This window comes from Onychostruthus taczanowskii, unplaced genomic scaffold (genome assembly GCF_017590055.1).
Source record: "Onychostruthus taczanowskii isolate IOZ18803 unplaced genomic scaffold, ASM1759005v1 scaffold10, whole genome shotgun sequence".
Lineage (NCBI taxonomy): Eukaryota > Metazoa > Chordata > Aves > Passeriformes > Passeridae > Onychostruthus > Onychostruthus taczanowskii.
The window spans coordinates 2,905,029-2,927,239 of NW_024496526.1; the positions used below are offsets into that span (position 1 = coordinate 2,905,029).

A 22,211-nucleotide genomic window follows, 5' to 3' on the forward strand; every position below is an offset into this window, starting at 1 on the left:
AGCCTGCTGTGGGGATGGTGTATTTACCTGATGACCATCCAGCAATAAAGGAGTTGGTGGGTTGGTCACACGTCTGGCTCCTCTTTGCCACGGGAAGGGACATGGCAGGACAGGGCCAGGGCACCTCTCTGGGGACAGTGCCAAAACAGTGGTGCCTGCTGAGCCTGTCAGAGTGTGGGTAACCATTCTTCCAGGGTTTGGCATCCTATGCATCCCCACAGAGGACCCAAGCCCAGGTTTTGCTTCCTACAGCTCCCCAGACAGGTCCTGGCACTTCGATGGTCTCTGTGTGAAGTCTATCCCACCTGGAGACAAAGTCATTCCCTTCCCAACCCCAATCTCAACCCCAGCAGAGCAAATCACTGAAAGATCTCTGAGCAGCCCCTCACACTGAGCCAGCCCTGTGACCCCTGCCTGAAGGGTGCCAGCACCCCAGGCATCCCCACTCCCCCCCAGCCATGGTGTCAGGAGATTGTTGTGCAAAGGGCTGGGAACCTGTCCCTTACACAACCGGGATGTTTCCGCCACGGCTTGGGCAACTGGGGCTGACACTTGACTGGGGTTGAGGCGCTGAAGAAGGGACTGTGACCATGCTGGGGACTCTCCTGCCACTCTGTGTGCCAGCCTCAGGATGCCTGCCCCAGCACACCTATACATCTCTCCGCTGGAGTCCCATACAGCTCCTCCATTGACCTTGATCCAGGTTCCTAGGGGTCCAAAACCATGGGGACATCAGCAGATGTCACCCATGCGCTGGCTCATGGGTAGGTACAGGGGTCCCAGCACCCAGGTGGGAACCCTGAGGACTTGGGGCAGAGCACAGTCAGTGGGGCTGCTGAGCAAGGACAGCCCATCACGTTTGCATCTGAGAAACCTCTTGCCCAAGTGGTTCCTTGCAGCGTGATAGGAAGCCAGAGCTGTTGGCCAAGAGCTGTCTACTCTTCCCACTGTGGGATGGTGCAGGCAGTGGCTCACCCTGGCTGCAGCTAGGACACCCTTTTTGGGGTTGGTTTCCCCCAGAAGAACTTGAACAACCCCACACCAGCATTCCCCACCCTGCACCCAACCCCAGTGTCAATCTGGCAGTGACTGATGGACGACACAGAAGACACAGGGTTAGCAGATATTAGTAGTTTTTCTCTTTGTGGACCAGCCGCAAGAAAGACACATATCAAACCCAAAATGCTGGGCAGCAGGACCTGCATGCAGGCCCTGGACACCTAGGTACCCAGTAAGTCCAAGAGGAGGCAGCCAGGGTAGGAGGTGTCCCAGACATGGTGCCAGGGCTGCCGTCCCCACTCATGTGGCCTGCGGGTGCCTTTGCTGGTAGCAAATCAGGCAGCAGCGGCCGTGCTTGCCCATGTCCACGGAGCACGTGTGGCACACCTTGCCCTGGCACAGCCTGCTGAGAGAGCAGGAGGTGAGAGCTGAGCCCGCCCTGTGCCAGTGCCAGCCGCCGTTCCCCGCACAGCCCACCTGCAGTTGTACCGCCGGGAGAGGAGGCGGAAATCCTTGTGGCAGCGGGCACACAGCCCTGGGTCGCGGGGCACCGGAGTGGGCATCGGGGTGTCAATGCCCTCCGTCTTCTGCCAGAGGGCATCCTTCTCCCTGCCGGAGGGGAGAGGTCAGCACTGGCTTTGCCTGGGCTCTGGTGCCCTCCTCTGGGCAAAGGAGTTTGGGTCCCCTTGCCCTCGCGTGGAGTCGCCGCGGCTCTCACCGCAGCAGCTCCAGCAGCCGCTCCTTCATGTCGCGGATGAGCTCCTGCTGCCGTGCCTGCTCGGCGCCGCGCGTGGCCTCCCGCTCCAGCGCTTCCCGCTGCGCCCGCTGCAGCGCCGATGCCCAGCGCTCGCCGTCCTGCCGGGCCCTGCCGCGGGGCAGTGGCGACACGGTCCCCCTGTCGCTCAGCTGGCCGTGTCTCCATCCCTCCATGCATGCGGGTGAACCTCCCGCCGCTGGTTCCTCCCTCCCTCCCTTTGCTGTTGCCCATCCATCCTCAAGCTCTCTCCCCATCCTCACAGCCACTTTGCCATCTGCCACCCATCCGTCTTCCCACTGTTCATCCATCCTTCTCCACATCCATACCCCTGGCGTTGTGCCCACCCACCCATCTACTCACCCCAAATTCTCATCCCTGTGTCTCTCCATCCACCGTCCCATCTCTATCCATTCATCTAAATTGATTCCTCCTTCCCTCCCTCCATCTACTAACGCCAAACCACTCCAGCTCTCTGCCCACCTACCCTTCCACCCACCTATCAGTCCCAAATTGACCCCTCCCTCCAGTCCTCCCCCCTCAAATCCTTCCTTCCCTCCCTCCCTCCCTCTGCCAATCCCCAGCTGCTGTTCGGCTGTGTCCAAGCAGGACACCGTTGGGGGCCCCAGGGGAAAGGATGTGGAAGGTGGAGATAGGAGGTCCCACTCCGGGGTGATGGGTGGTGGAAGTAGGGGTCCCTGCCCAACCTGCTGAGCTCCTCCTGCAGCCGTGCCATCTCCTGTTGCTGGGCCTGGAGCTTCTGCCGGCTCTGCCAGGTCTCCTCCTGTGCTGTGGCAGCCAGGCTGGCCAAGCGCTGGGGGAGAGTGGGGGCTCAATCCTGGACCCAAACCCCCACCCCACCGCGGGATCCCATTGGACTTCCCCATACCATGGCCATGCTGGTGACCGTGCTGGGCTCCCCTTCTGCCTGGGGGGCCCCTGGGAGCTCCTGGGGACCACGGGCGAGCTCCAGTGCCTGCCGCAGCACCTCCTCCACGGCGGCCACCTCATTTGAGCTACCAGCATCCTTCACCATGTCCGTCCGTCCTGCCGCCACCAGCGCTTCCTGGCATTCCTGTAGGCGCGAGGTCAGCGCCGCCGCCTCTGCCCGCGCCCTGGCCAGCTGGGTACCCCGCTCCTCTGCCACTTCTTGCCAGCCCCGTGCCTCCTCCTGTGCCCGTGCCAGCGCCCCCGGGTCCCCCGCCGCCACCGCTGCCCGCAGTGCCCGCTGCAGGAAGGTGTTGGTTTCCCGCAGTGCCTCCGCCTCCCGTGCCCAGAGCTGGGCCCGCCGGGCACTGCCCTCCTCCTGCCGCCGGTGCCGCAGCTCCGCCCGCGCCAGCCGCGCCGCCAGCGCCCGTGCCGCCGCCTCGCGCTGAGCCAGCTCGGCCCTCAGCTGGGACACCAGTGCCTGCAGGGATTCCTCTGTCCCAGCCGGCTGCCTGGGCACCAGTGACAGGGACCCCAGCATGCACCTTGTGCCGGTGGACAGGGGGGACATGCCAGGCTCTCCAGCACCATCAGGCTGGGCTGCTTTGCCAGTGCCATGTGCATCCTTCAGTTCCTCTACATCCACATCCTTCATCTCCTTCTCATCCTCCTCCAACTCTTCATACTTCTCTTCCAAATCCTCCTCTATGTCCACTTCCACATCCTCCACCTTCACGTGCTCCACCTTCACCTCCTTTGTATTCTTACTGTCATCCTTCTCCACTTCCTCTTCAGCCTCCTCTTCCATGCCCTTCTTCACTTCCCCATCCTCTACATCTTCCTCTATATCTTCCATTTCCACACTCCCTGCCTGCAGGGCAGCCAAAGTGGGTGGGCAGGGATGGGCTGGTGCCCCATGGAGTGCCACAGTGGGATGGCCAGTGCCACTGGGCCATCCATGTGCCACAGTGCTGATCCCGTCTGTCTGCAGGGCTGTCCTTGCTGGGCTGCTCCTGATCACCGGGCTGGGCCGTACCAGTGGCCTAGAGGGGACACAGGGCTCAGAACTACTAGGTCACCCCCAAGGTGAAGAGGGCATCACCACCCTCCATTTAGGCTCGCTGGGCACAGCAGCCTTTAGGAATTCTTGGGGCAGCAGGACAGGGGATCAGCGATGTCGGTGCCACCAGCCTGAGCACCCACAGAACATGTGGCACCCATTGACCCAAGCCTGTACGCTTGTGCCAGGCTGTGCACACGAGCGTGTGAGCAGCAGGTGTGAGTGTCCTGGAACAGCTGCATCCAAGATGCCTCCCACAAGCGTGCCGGGGCAAGGGTGTGCAAGCACATATGTGTGTCCCTGTGTGTCAGATGTCACAGTGTCACGGTGTTGCAGCAGGGATACACCTGGCAGCGGATGGCTCTTTGTGTGTGTGTGTGTACACATGCATGTGGCATGATTACAGGCATGGTTTGTGTGCTGGTGCCAGTGACTGTGCCCTCCTGGAGTCACATGTGGAGAGCTGGCACATCTGGAGTGCTGTGTGGGGTCTAGGGCAGTGGGGCAATGCACACATGCTTCTCTGCAATGCTAAGCCCCAGGTGGCTCTGATGCCCTTGACATCCCCAGTGCTGCCAATGCCCCTGGTGGCCCCAGTGTCCCCAAGCTCACTCAGAGAACATGGGCCAGGCGGTGTCCAGGTCACTCCTGTGCAGAGCCAGGTGGAAGGTGACACAGTCCAGCTCATAGAGGCTGCCCAGGATCTCTGCTCGCCGTTTGGGGCTCAGGAAGGGGCTACGGGCGTAGTACCACTCGCTGCAACCACAAAACAAGCTCATGCATCCTCTATGCCCTGGACAGGTGCACATGCCTGCAGCACCTCTGCTGACTGGCTGCTGCAGGGCACTGCCCACCCTGGCCATGTCCCCCACCACCACAAGCATCCCCTCACTGTGCCCCTGCTCTCACCAGAGGCTCTCAGGGTCGAGGAGGCAGAGCTGCAGGGACTCTGCCAGCTGCCGGTGTACCAGGCAGTACCGCAGAAAGGCTCGGCCCCTTCCCACAGGGGTCTTCAGCTGCAGGGGAGAGGGCTATCAATCCCTGTCACTCCAGTCTGCCCCTCCACACACCTCCCTCCCAGCCCATGCAAGGAAAGAGGGTCCCCAGGGCTAGGCTTGGGGTGCAGTGGGGATCCCAGAGGGGACAAAACTGTTTATAGCACCAGTGGGTGAATGCTTGGTGCCCAGGTGAGTGTGTGCCTGTGCAGAGGTGCATGTGCACCCACAAGCAAGCAAAAGCCCGTGTGTGTGCACAAGTCCCTGGGTATCCCACCAGCCCATGCCCACCTTGTCCAGGGAGGTGACGAAGTGAATGCCTTCATGCTCCTGCCGGCACCGTGCTAGGCCCTGGCACAAGAAGTCCCAATAGTCCTTGCGCTGCCCAAAGAAGCTCCTCTTCTCCTTGAGGTCAAACTGGCAGAGGTACAAGCTTGGACTTTCTTTTTTGGGAGCATCCCCTGTTCCCCCCAGCCTGTCCCCTCTGGGGCTGGAATCCAGCCAGCTCCCCCAGCAGCGTTGGTCCAGGTGTCCCTCTCTTCACTGGCTTCATACCTCAGTTTCTTTTTGCAGCACATGTAATTACACATGTGGACTAGGGAGAACCTGGTCCAGGTGGCTGGGGATACCCAGGGCCAGACAATGCTGGGTGGGGTTATTCCAGCCCCTGAATAGTTAACACACGGTCCCTTCTGCTCTCAGCTGTGCCTAAGGGGAAATGAGGCAGGGAGCAGCAGAGCTGGAGCAGCAGCAGTACCTGGAGGAGGAACTCTAGCTGGGCACAGAGGCTGTGCAGCTCCCGGCTCCCGTCTGTCACCGGCAGGTTCTGCTCCTGATAGCTGCATTTCAGCTCGGCCACGGTCTCTGTGGATGGCAGGGCTGGGCTGGCACGGCACCCTCTCCCATCCTACCCCTCTTCCCTCAACTGCCTCACAACAGCTGGCCTCGGGGATTTCTCATGGTGGATGAAATAATGGAATCTAAGTTGGAAAAGACCCTCAAGATCAAGCTCAGTCATTAACCCAACACTTCCAAATCCACCGTTAAACCATGTAGTCAAATTCCACATCCACGCGTCTTTTAAATACCTCCATGGGTAGTGACTCTACTACTTCCCTGGGTAGCCTGTTCCAATGCTTGATAAACATTTCCATGAAGATATTTTTCCTAATAGCCAGTCTAAACGTCTCCTGGAACAACTTGAGGCCATTTCCTCTTGTTCTAACCCTTGTAACTGGGGAGAAGAGATTGACTCCTTCCTGGCTACAACCTCATTTCACATAGTTGTACAGAGTGATAAGATCCCCCACCGAGCCTCCTTTTCTTCAAAGACAAAGAGGAACTTGGGATGAAGGAGGGGAGCAGGGGGAGCAAGGAGCACAGCCACCTCCTGGCACTGCCGATTCCCAGGGGCTGGCAGTGAGGAGGGGAGCTGGCAGCAGTGGCAGGGTTCGCAGAGATTCTCTGGAGCACCCTGGCAGTGACACAGCCCACTGCCCATGACTTGGATGCAAGAAGGGATCTGGCATGGCCAGGGTGAGGTGTGCCATGCAGGGAGCATGCTGGCAGGGGACTGGTTGGCACACTTACTCTGCAGGTCCTTGATGACACGGTTGAGCTCCCCTTCCCCTGCCATGGCTGTTCACAGGGATCTGCAGAGGCAGGGCCAGTGATGAGAAGTTCTAGGCTGGCACCCTCCTGGCACCCCCAAACTCTCTGTGCCAGAGAGATTGTCTGCTCCCCCTGCTCTACCCCAGAGCTGCCTGCTGTTAAGGTGGGAGAGGGAAGGTCCAGGCACCCCTTACCCTGCCCAAGTTCCCCCACTACATAGGCCAGAACAGCTGAGGTGGACAAAGGTGTCCCATCCTGCACCCTCTTAGTTGTCCACGTGCCCTGCCCCTGCATGTCCTTAGCCTCTGCTCCCATTCATTGGGGAGTTCCTGGGGCTGAGCCCACCACATCCCTACTGTGTCTCTGTCCTTATCCCTGTCCCTGTTCGCCAGGATTCAGGATGTGGGTTTGGCGCAGGGGAAGTGCTGCTTTTGCTTCTGCTCTCGCTTCCCTCATTCACATCATGACCAATGTGGGGGCTTCTGGGTAGCTGAGCAAGGGGGCACAGCACCCCAGATATGCAGCCCCCTAAGCTCAGCTCCCTAGGCAGAGCCCTCTGGCACAGCAGGTTGCCTGCACGGCTGGCATGAGGTTTGGGTGAGCTGTGGCCATGAGGTGGGCGGCCACAGGGCACAGTGCAGCGGAGTGATTTTCGGGTGGGTGGCAGCCTGGGGACAGGGTGAGGGAAATAGCCCGTGGAAGTGGCAGGTCTGTGACTTGTCACTGTGGCTGGAATCTGGCTGGTGTGGGGCAGCACACGTGTGTTGGGGGTGGGGGGTGTCCCAGCAGGGTGCACCTGCACTCACAGCAGTGGGGGCACCGGTGTGCCCAAACGTGCGAGTGCCCTGTGCCCTCTACCACGGCACAGTGAGGGACAGGACGCAGGACTCGGGCTGCCTGCACTCCCATTCCAGTGCTCTTGAGAGACCCCGGATGAGCTAGCTTTGCATCTGCCCACCCTACCTGTACCTCAGTTTCCCCTGGGAAGAGAAACCCCTTACCTGTGTCCAGGAGCTGTGGGCTGCCCCGAGGCTCTTGCTGAGTGCTGCGGGTGCTCTGGCATGTCCCTGTGCCCACGCTGTGCCTGCCTGCTTCTCCTTTTGTACCTTGGGCAGGAGGAAGTGTGGGAGGTCGGTGGGGCTGCAGAAGCCACAGCCTGCCTGGCCCACATCACATCAGGCACTGCAGCTTAGCCCCCAGCACCCAGCTCCCTGTTTTGGGGGTTGCCAGTTTTGGGGAAAGGGTCAGCAAGGCTGGTCCCCATGTGCAGCTTTTGGGGGTGCAGAGGAAGGACAGTGTCAGACATGGGGGACCCTGATTGTCTCCAATGAGAATGGAAATTCGGAATGTTCTAAAGAACCTGCCGCAGTTTTTTGTGGAGGGGATCCAGGGCCCATCCTCTGCTACAAGCAGCCAGCAGCAGACCCTGGCACAGAGGCCACCCCCATGCACAACAGCCCTTGGGCACAGAGGCCCCTGCAGGAGCTGCAGCCCCCCCAGCAAGGACCTCAACCCTCCCCAACCATCTGGCCTCCACATGGGGGCTATACCCAGAGCCAGTGTGTAAGCTCTTTCCAGAGCATTCTGGACAAGGCTCCCTCTTGTTAGGGAGCCCCCAACCCAGCAGTGCACCTCATTCACTTTGCCCTGTACTGTGTCAGCCCTGTCCTGTGGGCTCCTTCTTGATGGGGGGTGAAAAACCCCTGTGGGGGGAATGTCAAAGGTGATGCCAGCCCATCCCACCAGTCCAGGCAGGGGAACCCATTGCCATCCAGCTCCCCACCACCATCTTGGTGGATGGCCACAGCGATGCCTTCACCAGTCCAGGGGGACCCACCAGTCCAGGGGGACCCACTGCCATCCAGCTCCCCACCACCATCTTGGTGGATGGCCACAGCGATGCCTGTGTCCTATCCTCTGCCATGCCCCTCCTTGTAGAGCATGCTGTCCCTACCTGTGTCACCTGGATGTCTTCGGGGGCACCCGTGTCCCCTCGGCCAGGCCTTGCTTGACACCAAAGTGAAAGTAGGAAGTGATGCTGAGTGGGAGCCTGGGCCTCCCAGCACCCTCCTGGCTCCCGGGTGGGTGTTGGCCTGTAGGTGCAGCTGGGGAGCACAGGGGAGCCCCAGGCAGTGACCCCAGCCTGCTCAGCACGCCATTGCCCCGTGCCACCCTGCAGTGTGTGCCACAGTGGGCACGGGGCACAGCACCCCATACTGGATAGGGGCTGGGCAGGGTGCTGGGTGGCAGTGGAGCATCAGCATCATCGTGTGTGTGTGTGTGTGTGTGTGTGTGTGTGTGTGTGTGCATGCGTGTGCAGGCGTGCGTGTGATTGCACGTGTGTGCAGGCTGTGCAAGCACAGCTATGTGGCTGCGTGTGTGGGTGCAAGCTGTACACGTGTGGCTGGCGTGGGTAGAGGCTGAGAGGGCACGGTGTGTGCCCTTCATTGTACCCACCCATGTGCCCTGTGCCAGGCACTGCAAGGGCAAGACCCCAACACCTGCAGGGGGGACGTGTCCCTGCCCGCCGCGCCACTGCAGCAGCCTGGCAGCAGGGTCCGCTCTCCCTGCCCCAGCCAAGGGCCAGGGTGGGGGTGCCAGGGGCTGGGGGGGGGCAGAGAAGACTCTCACCCATCCTTGGCATGGGTGCAATTCAATTAACGAGGCCTGGCCCCGGTTCAGCACAGCCAATAAAGCTAATGGCCCCGCACAGGCCTGGCGCTGCCTGCCGGGGTGGGGGGGCGGGGGGAGCCGGGGGCCATCTGCTAATTAAATGGGGGTGGGGGACCATGGAGCCAGCGGTGATGTCACCTCCCTGAGGCTCACTGGCCCCCTCTGCCCCCCAGCCCTCTACCACCGCCAGGGTGCCAGGCAGAGCTGTGGGGGACAGCTGTGAAGTGTGGGGGCCCACCCAAACTTCCTGCACCCCCACCCTGATGCTGCTGCTTGTTGGGAGGCTTCCCAAGGCAAATGCAATTAGTGCCCATGCCTGGCATGGCCGCTGCCCACGCTTGGCACCAGCAGCTGCCCCGTGGGGTTGGGTCCTTGCCCAGCACCAGCACGGCATCATGGCAGCATCCAGGGGTGCTGCTGCCTGCTCCTCTTGGCACTGTCTCGATGGGTGCATGGGGGATGTGTGGTGCCCAGGGGGCTGCACGCTGTTACTCTGTTCCCCTGCCCTGTGCAAGCTCACCATGGTGAGGTGGAGTGCCCGGGGCCCGTTTGAGCTGTCCTGCAGGGAGAGGTTCCCATGGCAGTTCTGTGCCCACAGCACGGCAAGTCAGTCAGGCTTTGGGGAGAGACCCCACTGGAAGGGGTGTCCCCACTGTGTGGAGAGTCCCTGATTGTGTCCTCAGGCTCCCGAGGAGAGGCTTGGTGGGATACAAGGAGGACTGGCAGAGGGGGAGGGAAGTCCCCCCTGCCCGTGTGCAAACACTGCCATTCAGGGCTGGGGTGGGCAGGGAGTACCGTAAGGAAACTGAGGCAGGGTCGGGGTGAGGGTCGCGGAATGAGATGCGATCGAACCCACGGTGTGCGACCTCCTGCACCCCCAAAACTGACGGCGCTGGAGTGGGGGACCCTGTTAAGGTCTGGCATCCACCCCAGGGGATGCCGTGCCCGGAGGGCAGGCGGGTGAGCGCCGGAGGTGCCAAGCCCCGAGCCCCGTGTGCGGGAGGAGGAGAAGGAGGAGGAGGAGGAGAAGGAGGAGGGGGAGGAGGGGGAGCGTGTCGGAGCTGGCTCCCACCCAAGCACTGCAGGACAGGGGCGGGCACGGTGCTCCCTGCCTGGCTGCCAGCGCGCAGGCGACGCTGGGGAACCGGCGGGGGGGACAGGGCCCGGTGGGACCGCAGCCCCCCAGCACATCATTGTCGCACGGCCCCGTGCCCAGGGCTGGGCACTTCGGGGACACTGCCCGGGCACCGGAGCTTGTTGCGGCCGGCGCACGGCTGGGTTCGGCCGCTCGTCCGAGCGTGCCCTGGGCAGGGGTCGGCCCCTGCACCCTCCCCCCGCCGGGTGAGCCCCTGGCAGGGGCACCATGACCCGGCTGAGCTGGTGCTTTGCCACCTTGGTTGGCTGGGGGAAGTCCTTGGTGTCCTGCCTCCTGCCCCTCCGCGCCCGCCGCCGCCGGGAGGTAAGCGGGCATCGCCGGGCACGGCGTTAGGGTTAGGGGCCGCGGGGGACACGGAGCTGGGGGGCTCCGGGGTGCGGGGAGAGGGTATGGGCTGCCGCTGGCCCTGCCTGCTCCGGGCAGCTGGGGGTTAAACCCTGCATATGCATGCCAGGGTGCAGGGCATGTCCTTTGTCCCTCCTTTTGCCCCCCACAGCGTCTCACTGTGACCCTCTTTTCCCACACCCGAGGAACCCTGCAGTGCCTGACTGGAGAGGATCTGCTGTACAGCCTTTCATTCTAAGGGATCTGCTGGGATCCCTGTGTCCTTACAGAGAGACGTAGAGGCAGGGGGTGTCCCTGTGTCCTTACAGAACCCACAAAGGGAACACTGTGCCCTGCAGGAGGGGAGCCCAGTGCCCCCAAATGAAATCCCTGTGCCCATATAGTGGTCAGTGTGGGGGACCCCTGTACCTGTAAACACCTGGCACTGGGAAGCACCAAGCCCATAAAGTACTCAGTCAGTGTGGGCTCCCTGTGCCCAACGTGCGAGACCCCTGTGGGGTCACTCTGTGTAGGGCACCTCTGGGCCCGTCAGCACCTGGCATGTGTGGGATCCATGTGCCAAAGGACTGCCCCACAGGGGACCCCCGTGCCCATGCAGCACTTGGTGTGGGGACTCATTCTGCTCTGCCACCCCGGCTGCGCAAACTGAGGCGGGGAGGGGGGGAAGCTGTTGGAGGGTGCTGGACTCCCACTGCGCCACCCTCACTTTGTTCCTCAGTCTTTGGGAAGCTGCCCCGTGCCTGGCAGGATGGCATGGGACGCTTCAGCTGCACCATGCCAGAAAAGCAGGTGCCAAAGCCACTGCCAGGCAGTGCCTGAGGGAGTCACTGCAGGCTGGTGACAGTCCAGTATATGCCAGGACAGGGACACAGCCTGGAGGAAGGAGAGGCCTCTGACTGCTTGGGGACCCCACAGCGCACCGGGGACGCAGGACCATGAGCTGATGGGAGTACTGGGGGGTGGGTGGTCAGGGCTGTGGGTGGGTGGGTGGCATTGGTGAGATGTGGGTTGGTGGTTGGGTGGTCCTGTGTCCACCACTTTGTGTGTTTCTGATGTGGGTGTGAGAACACGGACTCGTGGGGAGCTGTAGCACACGTGTACTTGTGCATGTGTGTTCATGGGCCTGCAGTGGGGCTGAGGTGAGAGTGAACTGCAGCTCACATGGGTGTGGGTGCACAGGAGTCTCTATGGAGCTGCCATGGGGTGTGTGTCCCCTAACACATGTGTGTATGCTGGGGGCAGTAGCAGTGTGGCTTTCTGATGGTGTGAGCTGTTTCAGAGGGGTGTCTCAGTCCTTTCCGTGCTGACAGGTACCCACACACCATGTGTGACATGGGCTCTGTGTGTGTGGTGTACATGAGTGTGTCCTGGAGTGTACACAGGGGGGACATGTGATGTGTGCGTGTGCCCCGTGCATCCAAGAGCACTGTGGGGACAGCTCTGCTGGAAGTGGGTGTGAGGGCCTTGGGGATGTGGTGACCCCAGGACACAAAGGAGTCCTGCCAAGGCATGCACTGGCAGTACATGCCTACACCAGGAGAACCTGTGCGGGAGTCCCTGTGCTAAGTGACCCCGTATGTGTCCACCTGCTGAGAAAATGAGCCTTGAATGATGGTGATGGGCTGTGTCCCTGCGGCCACCCTGTCCCTGTCACATGACCCTTGTCCCTGCCCTTCTGGGGAGCCTGGGATTGTCACGACAGTGAATGGGAGCAGGTGATTTATGGGGGGGTGTGGACATTTCTCTCCACTGAGGCTTTCATTTGTGAGCAGTAACGAGGTTGATTAATAAGGGCTGTAATGATGGGAAGGGGTGTGTGAGGGGGTGGGCAGGGATGGCTCTTTGCTTGTTTGGTGCTGTGAGCAAGATCAGTCCCCCCCAGCCTCCCTCTGCCCCTGGAGCTGGTTGGCATAGAGAGGTGGGAAGTGTTGTCCTCCGTCCCAGCTGGCACATCCCCACAGGGGTACCGCTGCCCTGGGCCGGGTGAGCACAGCATAGTGGTGGGTGGAGGGCAATGGGACAGGGATATTTTGGGGAGGGGTTATGCTGCACTTTGGGAGGAGCCAGATGCAACCCCACTCTCTGGGAAGGGCAGCCTACCCCCATCCCACCCTGCCCTTCCTTTTTGGACAGGCGATTTTATGCAGAATATAGATGGGAAACCAAGGCATGGGGAGGGGGGCATTTCAGTGCCCACGTCCTCTCCATGCCCAGGTTTCCATGCCAGCCGTAGCTTGTCCTGTCGGTGTGTCCTTCCCCCTGGCACGTCCCGCACCCTGACTCACACCCTCATGGTCACGGCCAGCTGAGCACAAGTTTCCAGGCTGGAGCCGGAGTCAGCACTGGTGGAGAGAAGGGGAACCGTGTGTCGCACGGCCAAGCCCCCCAGGAGGGGCTGGAGCCCCCCCCGCCAAATCCATTCCCGTCAGGGCCGCAGGCTGCCAAGCCGCTCTCGGTCCCGCCTGGAGGTTGTCCCCCCTCGCTGAGGCCCCCCAGCTCCGCGCATGGATGTCCGCTGATCCCTCCCCGTCTCCCATCCCGGGACCACCCAGGGGACTCGGCTGGGGATGGGGGGTGTGCATCCCGCCGCAGGACCCGCTGGAGGCCGGAGGAGGGATGAGGGTGACGTGGGTGGCGGGTCTCCCCCGGTCAGCGGAGGAAATGGATCCCAAATGTGTGTGAGTGGCGAAGAGGGGGCCCGGGACACGCACAGCCCCACTCCGGGCCCCCACAGCCCCTCTGCTGGCGGTGGGGGGGGGTGTCCCAGACGCCTCCGGGCCAACTCGACTGGGGCGCTGCGGGGTCGGGGGGGCTTTGCCGCTCCCCTCCTCCCCCCGGCCGGAGGGGCGGCGAGGGGCCGGGGTGGGGCGGGCGGGCGGAGCGAGGGGCCGGGGGCTCGGCCGGCCGGGGACGCGCCGCGGGCAGCATGACCGGGCTGTGCCTCTCCTGCCTGCTCTGGGTACGACCCGCACCGGGGGGAGCAGCACGGCAGCGCCGCGGGGTCCCGGCGCCGGGGTCGCGGAGCGGGGCTGGTCCCGGGAGCGGGAGGTGGATGGGAGTGGATGGATGCGAGGGGAGCGGGACGGAGCGGGGGCGTTTGCACCGGGACGGGCTGACTGGGAGCAGGGGGAACTGGCGGGGCTGGACCGGTACCAGGACCGGCTCTGGGGGAACCGGGATAGAGCGGAGACCGCTAGGGACGGCCGGACGTCGGGGTGGGGCTGGGGGGACCGGAGCGGGAGCGGGGCCGGGAGGCGCCCGGGGAATGTGGGGAGCGGAGCGGGACCCAGCCCGAGAGAGAAGTGGCGGGGGCAGTAGGCTGGGGGGTACACGAAGAGGGGGGACCGGGCTGGGATGCCGGCCATACTGGGATGTAGAAGGATCTGTGTGTGGAAGGGCTGTGGGCTTGGGGAGGGTGGGAGGCTGATCCCCCACGACGCCCAGCCTGCGTCACTGGCCGGGGGCTCCTCCATTCTCTGGGGCAGAGGATCAGCTACTCCACTGAAAGGAAGGGCAACTCGGAAAACTGCAGGGATCCAGTTAGTTATGGGGGTTTGGGACTCTGCATGCTCCCCAGTCATCATGCTGGGTCCCGGGGCCCAGTGGGTTGCAAAACCGTGGGTGGACCCGAGCCTACAAAACTGCACCCAGGTGTCCCGGTGCCCTCCACCCACCCTGGCTTTGCAGCCTCAGGGGAACTGGGTGTCACAGGTTCCCCCCCGCTGCCACTGCACTCTCTGCAGTGCTGGGCAATGAACCCAGGTCTCCCAGCTCTTGATTAATTTGGCATCGCTGTCTGGTGCCTCTTCCAGCCCAGGACACCTGGGTCCCCTTCCAGCCTCCTTTGGTCTGCGTGTTGGCGGGCCCCATGGCTAGGGATGCCTTTGCACCCCTGCTCCTGCACCATGTGGGTGCTGGTCCCTGGCGGTGGGTACCCACGGGTGGGTATCCAGGTGATGTGCCCAAGAAGCCCTCCAGCCCATGCCCCTGCATCCCCCCAACAGTTTCCAGCCTTGGGGGCAGGGAGGCTAATTGGGATGCTGCCAGTATGGAGCTGGGACTGGATTGTTTTGTGGGATGGGCTGGCAGAGTGGCACTGGGTGGGCAGAGTGCCCCTCCAGCAGCAGGGTGCTGGGGGGACATAAAGCTGGGTGCTGGGTTGGTGCCCCTCTGACACAGTGATGGTGTTGTCAATGAGACAAACAGAAGAGACTCTGGGATTGTGGGAATCAAAGGGCCAGCTCTTTCACTAGTGAGGATAATTGCTGTTAATGAAGCCATGGAGGCCAGGGCAGAGTGGGGGGTATGTGCATGGGAGATGTGTCGGCATCCCTGGGCATCCCAGTGGGTCCCTGGGAGCGGGGAGCAAGGCCACTTCCCGGGGCACCCTGCAGCAATGATGCTGCTTTGCATATGCAAAGGAGCTCATGGCATCATTAGGTCTCACTGTCACCCAGCAACTGCGGCGTGGGAGCCCCTGTCCTGGGGGAGCTTTTCCCACGGCTGCCGGGTGGGTGACGCCACGTCTGAGCACACACACATCTGTGGGTGTACACACCCACCCAGTGGGGTGGCACCAGCTCTGGGAGCTGCCAAGGGACCACCCGTGAGTGGCCCTGTGGGAGCAGGTGCCCAGGGAAGAGGGGCTTGCACGCACATGAACAAACCCGTGTGAGTGTGTGCGTGGTGGCACATGGACCTGCACATGGAACAATGAGCCCGTGCCACTGCCGCTGCTGTGGCTGGTGGGGACATGCGTGCCTGCAGGTGTGCATGTACACGCAGTGCCATGACACATGCACTGCATGTTGCACGTGCAGCACCCTCACAGCCCCGGGGGTGTTTGGACACACATGGGTGTGCAGTGCACGGCTCATCTCCCCCCTGTGTCTGCACTGGGGAAACTGAGGCAGAGAATTTTGTGGGGAGGTACCCGGCCCCCTGACACTTTGGCACCATCCCTTCTGGCTCTGGTGCAGTGGGCTGGAGTAGAGCGGGGCGCCAAGGCAAGGGGGGGCCACCGGGCCTCTGCTTAATCTCATTAGTCTTGGCATGAAAAGGCGGATTTACAGGGGCTCACGTCTTCATCTGGCAGCGGGTGGGTGGGCAGGGCTGGCGTGCTGCCAAGGGTTGCCCCCCTCCAAAAACAGTCAAATGGGAGTTGGGGAGGATCACTGGCTGCCTGCAGCTGTGCCAAGACCCCTCCCTGCCCTCAACCCCCATGCACGAACACACACACACATGCTTGCACAGTTTGGATGCATCCTGCACTCAGTCACACTCGTGGCATCAGCTTCCTCTTGCTGTGGGTTGTGCCAGACAAGGTGGGCATGGCTGCTCACGCTCAGGGGGCTCTGTGTCCCCTTTACACCCCTCCAAGAGGCACCTCAGCATACGCTGCCTGGCATGTACCCCAAAACACAGCATGACAGTGAGACACCCCCAGCATGGGCACCCCACTGGCAGCACTCACACGTACTTGGGTGTGCACACAGGTTTTTGTGCACATATCTGTGTACCCACACACGTGCAAATACATGCATGTATTATCTACACGTTTATCTATGCGCATTCACGCGTGCTCACATGCACACAAGTTTGTGCACACAGATGTGCATTCAAGCATCTTCACTCCCTATGTGTGCAGATGTACACAGCTGTGCCCACACACACGTGCTCACAGAGACGCTTGTGCACGGGCACGTATTCACAGGGACACACGGAGATGTACCGACATGCAGGGAGGCACAAGTGTGCACACATCTGTGCACGCACGTGTATGTGCTCACACATGTACACAGCTGTGTACGTGTACACACACACTGCTCACACAGCACAAACGGCATGGACACACGCATGAGCGCACGTGCACATCTGTGCACACAATCTGTGCGTGCACACGCACACAGATGTGCACACGCACAAGTGTGTGAAGGCACGACGTGTGCATGTGCACACACTCTGCACAGAGGCACGCACCGCCAGGGGGCGGCAGAGACTATTCAAAGGGGTGCAGGCAGGGCCCCTCCCCCCTTCCCCTGTGCCCCCATCCCCGCTCCATACCCCCCATCCCTTATCCTGTACCCCTGTACCCCGTATGCTGTAGCCCATACCCTGTACCGCTGCTGCAGAGTTCACAGCTACAGGTGAAGGGGTGTGGGGGACATGGGTGGAGGATGAACCGCCCAGGGGAAACAGGCCAGAGTTGAGTGTCTGGGTCTTGGTGCCACCTTGCTCCCGCTGATGAAGCCCCGTGTTCCCCCCAGCCCCAGGACCTGGAGGCTCCTCCAGCACACTCCTTCAAGATGACAAGCTTCAAGAAGGTGAAAGCATGCGGGATCTGCCGGCAGGCCATCACGCGCCAGGGCAGCACCTGCAGAGGTGAGCTGGGGCTGTGGGAACGCGTGTGCGCGGGGACATGTCGGGGAGGTCAGGACATCGGGGATGTGTGTGTATGCCTGCATGCACGAGGATCTGAATGTTCCCACGTGCCTGTGCCAATCTGTGCACACACGTGTGCCTGTGTGTTAGAGGGAGACCGTGGCTGTGAGAGACTATGTGCGGTGCCTTTGTGGGTGGGAAGGTGGCTGAGAGCCAGGGTGGCCCATGGAGACACTGAGGTGTCACACATGTACGTGGCCGTGTGTCAGCTTCACGCACGTGCAGTGAGTGTCCAGCGGCCACCACGTATGTGCACATGGGTGGGGGTCTGCGCACACAGGTGGGTGCTCAGCCCTGAGCCGTGCTCGCTGCCCGTGGTACCCAGTGGGTCACAGGTGGGGCCGCGAGCCCTCGCACGTGTGCGGTGTCACTGAGCCCCGTGCGAGGGGCGGACAGAGGAAATGGGAACAATGAGGCTTCCTGTGCTGCAGGAAACAGGCCCAAGGGGAGCAGGGACTGGGGTGCGGCCGTGGCCACGCTGCGTGGGGACCCTTGTGTCCCCTGGGGATGGGACGTGTGTCTTTGCGGGGCTACTCAGGCAGTGCAGTGGTGCCCTGCATAAGCGTGTGTCCTCAGCAGTGGCAAACAAAGCTGCAGTGCCCGTGAACCTGTGCCCTCCATGGGGCATGGGTGAAAGTGTTCAACAGCAGTGCAGGGGAAGAAGAGAGAGAACACAGGGAATGGCAGCACCCCTGTGGTGCTCTCAGTCATGCCAGTGTCCATGAGAGGCCCCAAGAGACCTGTCTGCCTGCGCACTGCTCACCCTGGGCACTGGGGCTTGCACGCACACACACTCACTGGCACGTTGGCACTGTGTGTGCCCCAGAGCCACATTTTGTGTGCCTGCTGCTGTGTTGTGCTGGTGCCACCCGCAATGTATGTGCATTGGTGCAGGGTGTGGGCGTCCCTGCACGCGTGTGCATGTCCTGGCAGCCAGTGCCCAGTGCCAAGGTGCTCTGTGCCCTGCAGTGTTGGGTGCCCCCCCTTCCTGCCCTGCAGACTGCCCCCAGCACTGCTCCCCCTCCTGCCTCCAATAACCCTCTCTCCGCTCTCTCTCCCACAGGCTGCAAACTCTCCTGCCACACCAAGTGCCAAGCCAAGGTAAGGCCAGTGCTCTGAGGTGTCCCCAACCCTGCCTGCAGGTGCTGGGGACTCGGAGGATGCCATGGTCCATGCCAGCTGATCCCACTGGATGGGCACCCACTTGATGGGCTGGTGGCTCTGAGCTGGTCATGGTGGCACTGGTGTCACCATTGGGTGAGGCTGACAGTGCCATCCTGCTGCCTGGTCACTGACATGCAGTGTCTGTGTGCAAGGCTGGGTTTTGGGGTGCAGCCCTTCTCAGAGCAGACCAGCAGGTATCTGTGCCCCAGTGCCTGGAGCGGGGTGCCCTTTGCCAGGGTGAGTGCTGCTGCACGTGGGTGCCATGCGCTGTGGCCGAGCGCTGCCAGCTGCCTGCACGCAGGCTGAGCAGCTCTGCCGATGCCCAGCCAGGGGCGGATCTTGCTGGCAGGAGACAGTGGAACTGAGGATGCCCGGTGGTATCTGCCTATCCAGCTGCTGCACCAGCAGAGGGGGACCCTACAGCAACCCAGGTTCTCCGAGGAGCTGGAGGTGGGCATGGTGCCCATTGCTGTGCTGCCGGGGCAGGGGAGGCTTCGTGTTCTTAATCCCTGGGGAGGCGTGTATGCCAGCTATCTCTGGGGCTGGCATCCTGGGCGGGAAAAGGTTGGCATGCCCCAGGCAGACAGCGTAGGCTGGGACATGCCTGTTCCCGTGCCCATTGCCTGTGCCCAGCTGGGCAGGGAGGGGGAAGAAAGGGGGGTGCTGTGCCAGGGGCCGGGCACACATTGGGCTTTGCAGGGTGCCACGGTATGGGTGGCGGTGCAGGGCAGACGCTGGCAGCAGCCCTGGCACCGAGCCCTGGCTGGGCTCTTGGGGGAAGTGGGGGCCGTGGGGTACCCTGGGCCTTGAGCGGGCCGAGCGAAGGTGGCTGGGAGGCTTAGTGGAGCTGTGCCAGCCCCAGCACCCTGTGTCAACTCTGGGCCACCCAGGACCCTGTGTCACCCCGGGCAGCCTGTGGCAGGATGCCAGGAAGGTGAGGCCAGAGAAGGTGGCCTTGCCGGGGTGCTGTGGAGAGAGCTGGGAGGGGTGTGCAGTGAGGGGATGCCTGCACTGGCAGGGAGCATCTGCCAGTGGTTTCCAGGCAGGAGGGAGTGTCAGGAAGTGTGTGTGTCTGGGTGTGAACCCGGTGGGGATTCTCTGATGTCTGACAGGGGGCTGTACACCAGGAGGGGGGTCATACCAGGCTCCCGGCATCTGGCTCGGCTGTGCGCATGGGCAGCCCGTGGCTCGCTCTCTCGGCCGGCTGCATTTCATTAGCCTCCATCACCCTTCCCACGCTCGCTGGAAGCTGCAGCCCCCTCGGTGGGGCCAGCTAGTCGAGGGGTTTGCTGCTGGGGGGAGCGTGCATGGGGCCAGGGCCAGGGGCCTTCCGCAGAGCTCCTTTGGGCCAGCGCCCAGGGAGGGGCTCCTCCGGTCGGGCAAATGGCCAGCTGACTCACACGCCAGCTTGTTATTGTAGGGTCTCCGAGGAGGGTGCATGTGGGGAGGGGGCTTGGCATGGAACAAAAATGGCCTCTTGTTTACCTGAAGTCCCTCATGTTTAACCCCTGCACCTCCAGGATACTTTGGAGAGGAAAGATGAACGCACCCCCAGAGTGCTGGCAGCTGCACCCTGCAATGCTTCCTCTTCCTGCCCTAGATATGCTGCCAAGGTCCTGGTGTCTCCTGGCCCTGGAGTCTGCCCCACCATGCTGCTGGCAGTGTCTGCTCTTTGGTCCCCATATTTACCTCCCTGGGACTGGCTCCACCTCTTCGTTCTGCCCCCTAGCATGGCCAGCTCCCAGCCAGCTGAATCCTGGCCCAGCTGGGGGAAAGCCCCCACTTAAAAACCTCAAAGGGAGCAGGTATAGGAGAGAGGGGACAGAGGGGGGTGTGGGTGGGGTGTAAAGAGTTGTACTCCTGGTAATCAGTGTGGGGTGCCAGGGGGTACCATGGGTGTGATGGGGATAAGGGGAGGGGGGCACTGGAGTGTATGTGGGGATGCCTGGGTGCTTTTGAGGTCCTAGAGAGTGCCCCCTCCAAGAGAAGGCAGTGAGGGTATGACCTGTGCCCTGGCGGTGACCTGCATCCCTCAAGTTTCCATCCTGCCTGAAGACAGTGGGGCTACAGTGGTGGAAGCCACTGCCCTGTGCTGGCAGTGATGCTGGTGGGATGTCTGGTGCCCGTGGGTGGCTGTGGAGGGGCCAGGGCAGCTGTACACTCATCAGCTGGGAAGCACAACACTGTTCCCATGCCCATGTAAGGCCCTTCTTGCGCCCTGTGTCTCTGCTCAGGGATTTTTCCTTGCTTAGCAAACCTCCCTCCCTCTCTCCGAGAGGGACGGTTGGATGGATGGACACTGGTATGTATGTGACACACACAGCCTGCCCCTCCCTCCTTCCCTGCACCAAAACTGCCTGCCCAAAGCTGCGGGGCTGTATCTTCCTTTGAAAAGTGGGGAAACTGAGTCACCGAGCCCTGTGTGGGGGCAGCAGGAGACAGGGAACATGGTGTGGGGTGCAGTACTTCTGTGCCTGCATACAGGCGTGGGTGAGGCTGTGCTGTGGGTGGCATGTGCCAGCAGTGGCACAGCCAGGATCGGTGGTGACACTGCTCTCTAACCAAGGACACTCTGAGCAGTAGGGCCAAGCAGGCAGGTCCCAAATCAAGGGATATCCTAGGAGTGTCTCCGTCCCCCGGGATGCCTTCACTCTGACTGTGGCTAGATTTTGCCATGATGCTGGGTGGAAAGGCTGAGAAAAGATGAGGGGACTGTGCTGCTTCCCGTGGTGGGAGCTGGCCCCATGACGGATGGTTTGGCTGGGGGACAGGGAGTGCTGTGGTGTTTGGCTGCCGAATGGGCTGGCGATTGCTGGTGCTTGGTTCTGGGAAATGGCGCCTGTGCCAGCCCCTGGGCCTGGCAAGGCTCCAGCCTGCCCTGCTCGCCCCTGCCACACAGGGGCCCAGCAGTGCTGGGGGAGTGGGGGTGCTGGGCGGCACCAAGAGGGGAAACTGAAGCACATCACATAGCATGGGGCCAAGGGGTCTAGGGGTTGTTCTCCCAGTGTCTCTTCCTAGGGAGCTGAAAGTGTGCATTGGAGCCATGCCAGGCTGCTGGGCCACGTGTGTGTGTGCCTGTGTATGTGAGCATATGTGTGTGTGACTGTGTGTGCTCACAGATGCATGCACGAGTGCATGAGCTGCAGGGAAATGCACGTGTGTGCAAGAACATCCATCTGTGTGCGCGAGCACGCGAGCACACAGGCAGGTGGTCACATGCGTGTGCTCCCAGTTCACTGCCATCCATCCCCGCTGGCCTCATGCCAGGCCTGGGTTGTTTTTCAAGTGCCCCCTGTGATGGGACTCCGGGGGGGGCAGGTTTGTCCATCATTAAACCGGGGGCTGGAGCAGGGCCAGGGCCAGGCAGCGAGGCATGTCCCGGCCAAAGCAATCGCTCCCAGTGCCTGTGGCATTCACGGGCCCTTGGACGGCTGTAGGACCCACGGCAGGGTGTGGGGGTGAGGGGATGTGCCACCCCTCAGCTGGTGCTGGGGATACACCCTGCTTGTTAAGCAAGCCAGAACTAGGAAGGGAAACTGAGGCAAGGCGTGGTTGGACACTTCCAGGAAAGCTTGACTCCTGGTGATTGCCACCCTCCAGCCGTGCCATGGCCAGGGGCTCAGGCAGTGTTGGGGGGTATGGCCAAGCCGTGTATTGCAGCTTCCTGGGGGCTGCAAGGAGCTGGGACATCTGCAGCTGGGACATCTGTGTCCCAGCTCTGCTAGACTCTTGTTATGGAACTTGTGTCTGCCCGGTCCCTGCTCCCTGCCCCAGGCACTCTGCTTCCCCCCTGTGCTGTGAAGGGGATGACGTACTGGTCACAAGGGAGCTGCCCGTCAGGTCCCTGTCCCTGATGGCCCCGTTCAAAGCCACCCCCCCAATGCTTTGGCACAGGTAATTAGCAACACCCCTGGTCTCCACAACAGAAGGGGTGGGGCGGGGGAGGGAAGGAATAGAGCAGGAATATGTCCTTGATCCTGGCATGGACCCAGCTGGGGTGGAGGGATGGGGGCTGTGGGGCTCAGCCCTGCCCCAGTGCTGTGCCAGGTCATATTTGTGCAGCAGGTCCTGGAGGGGGTTTTGGTG

The 22,211-nt window shown here is 62.1% G+C and overlaps 1 protein-coding gene across 1 annotated transcript; it reads right to left on the reverse strand.

Annotated features, from left to right (window-relative positions):
- Nucleotides 1–1,299: 1,299 nt before the first annotated feature.
- RUFY4 (RUN and FYVE domain containing 4) lies at nucleotides 1,300–6,371 on the reverse strand. Its single transcript, XM_041405176.1, is given in 11 exon segments — nucleotides 1,300–1,451; nucleotides 1,454–1,608; nucleotides 1,718–1,864; nucleotides 2,461–2,567; nucleotides 2,643–3,723; nucleotides 4,353–4,496; nucleotides 4,650–4,756; nucleotides 5,017–5,152; nucleotides 5,493–5,545; nucleotides 6,051–6,148; nucleotides 6,326–6,371. Coding segments are annotated over 11 exon segments (2,226 nt in total).
- Nucleotides 6,372–22,211: the final 15,840 nt, after the last annotated feature.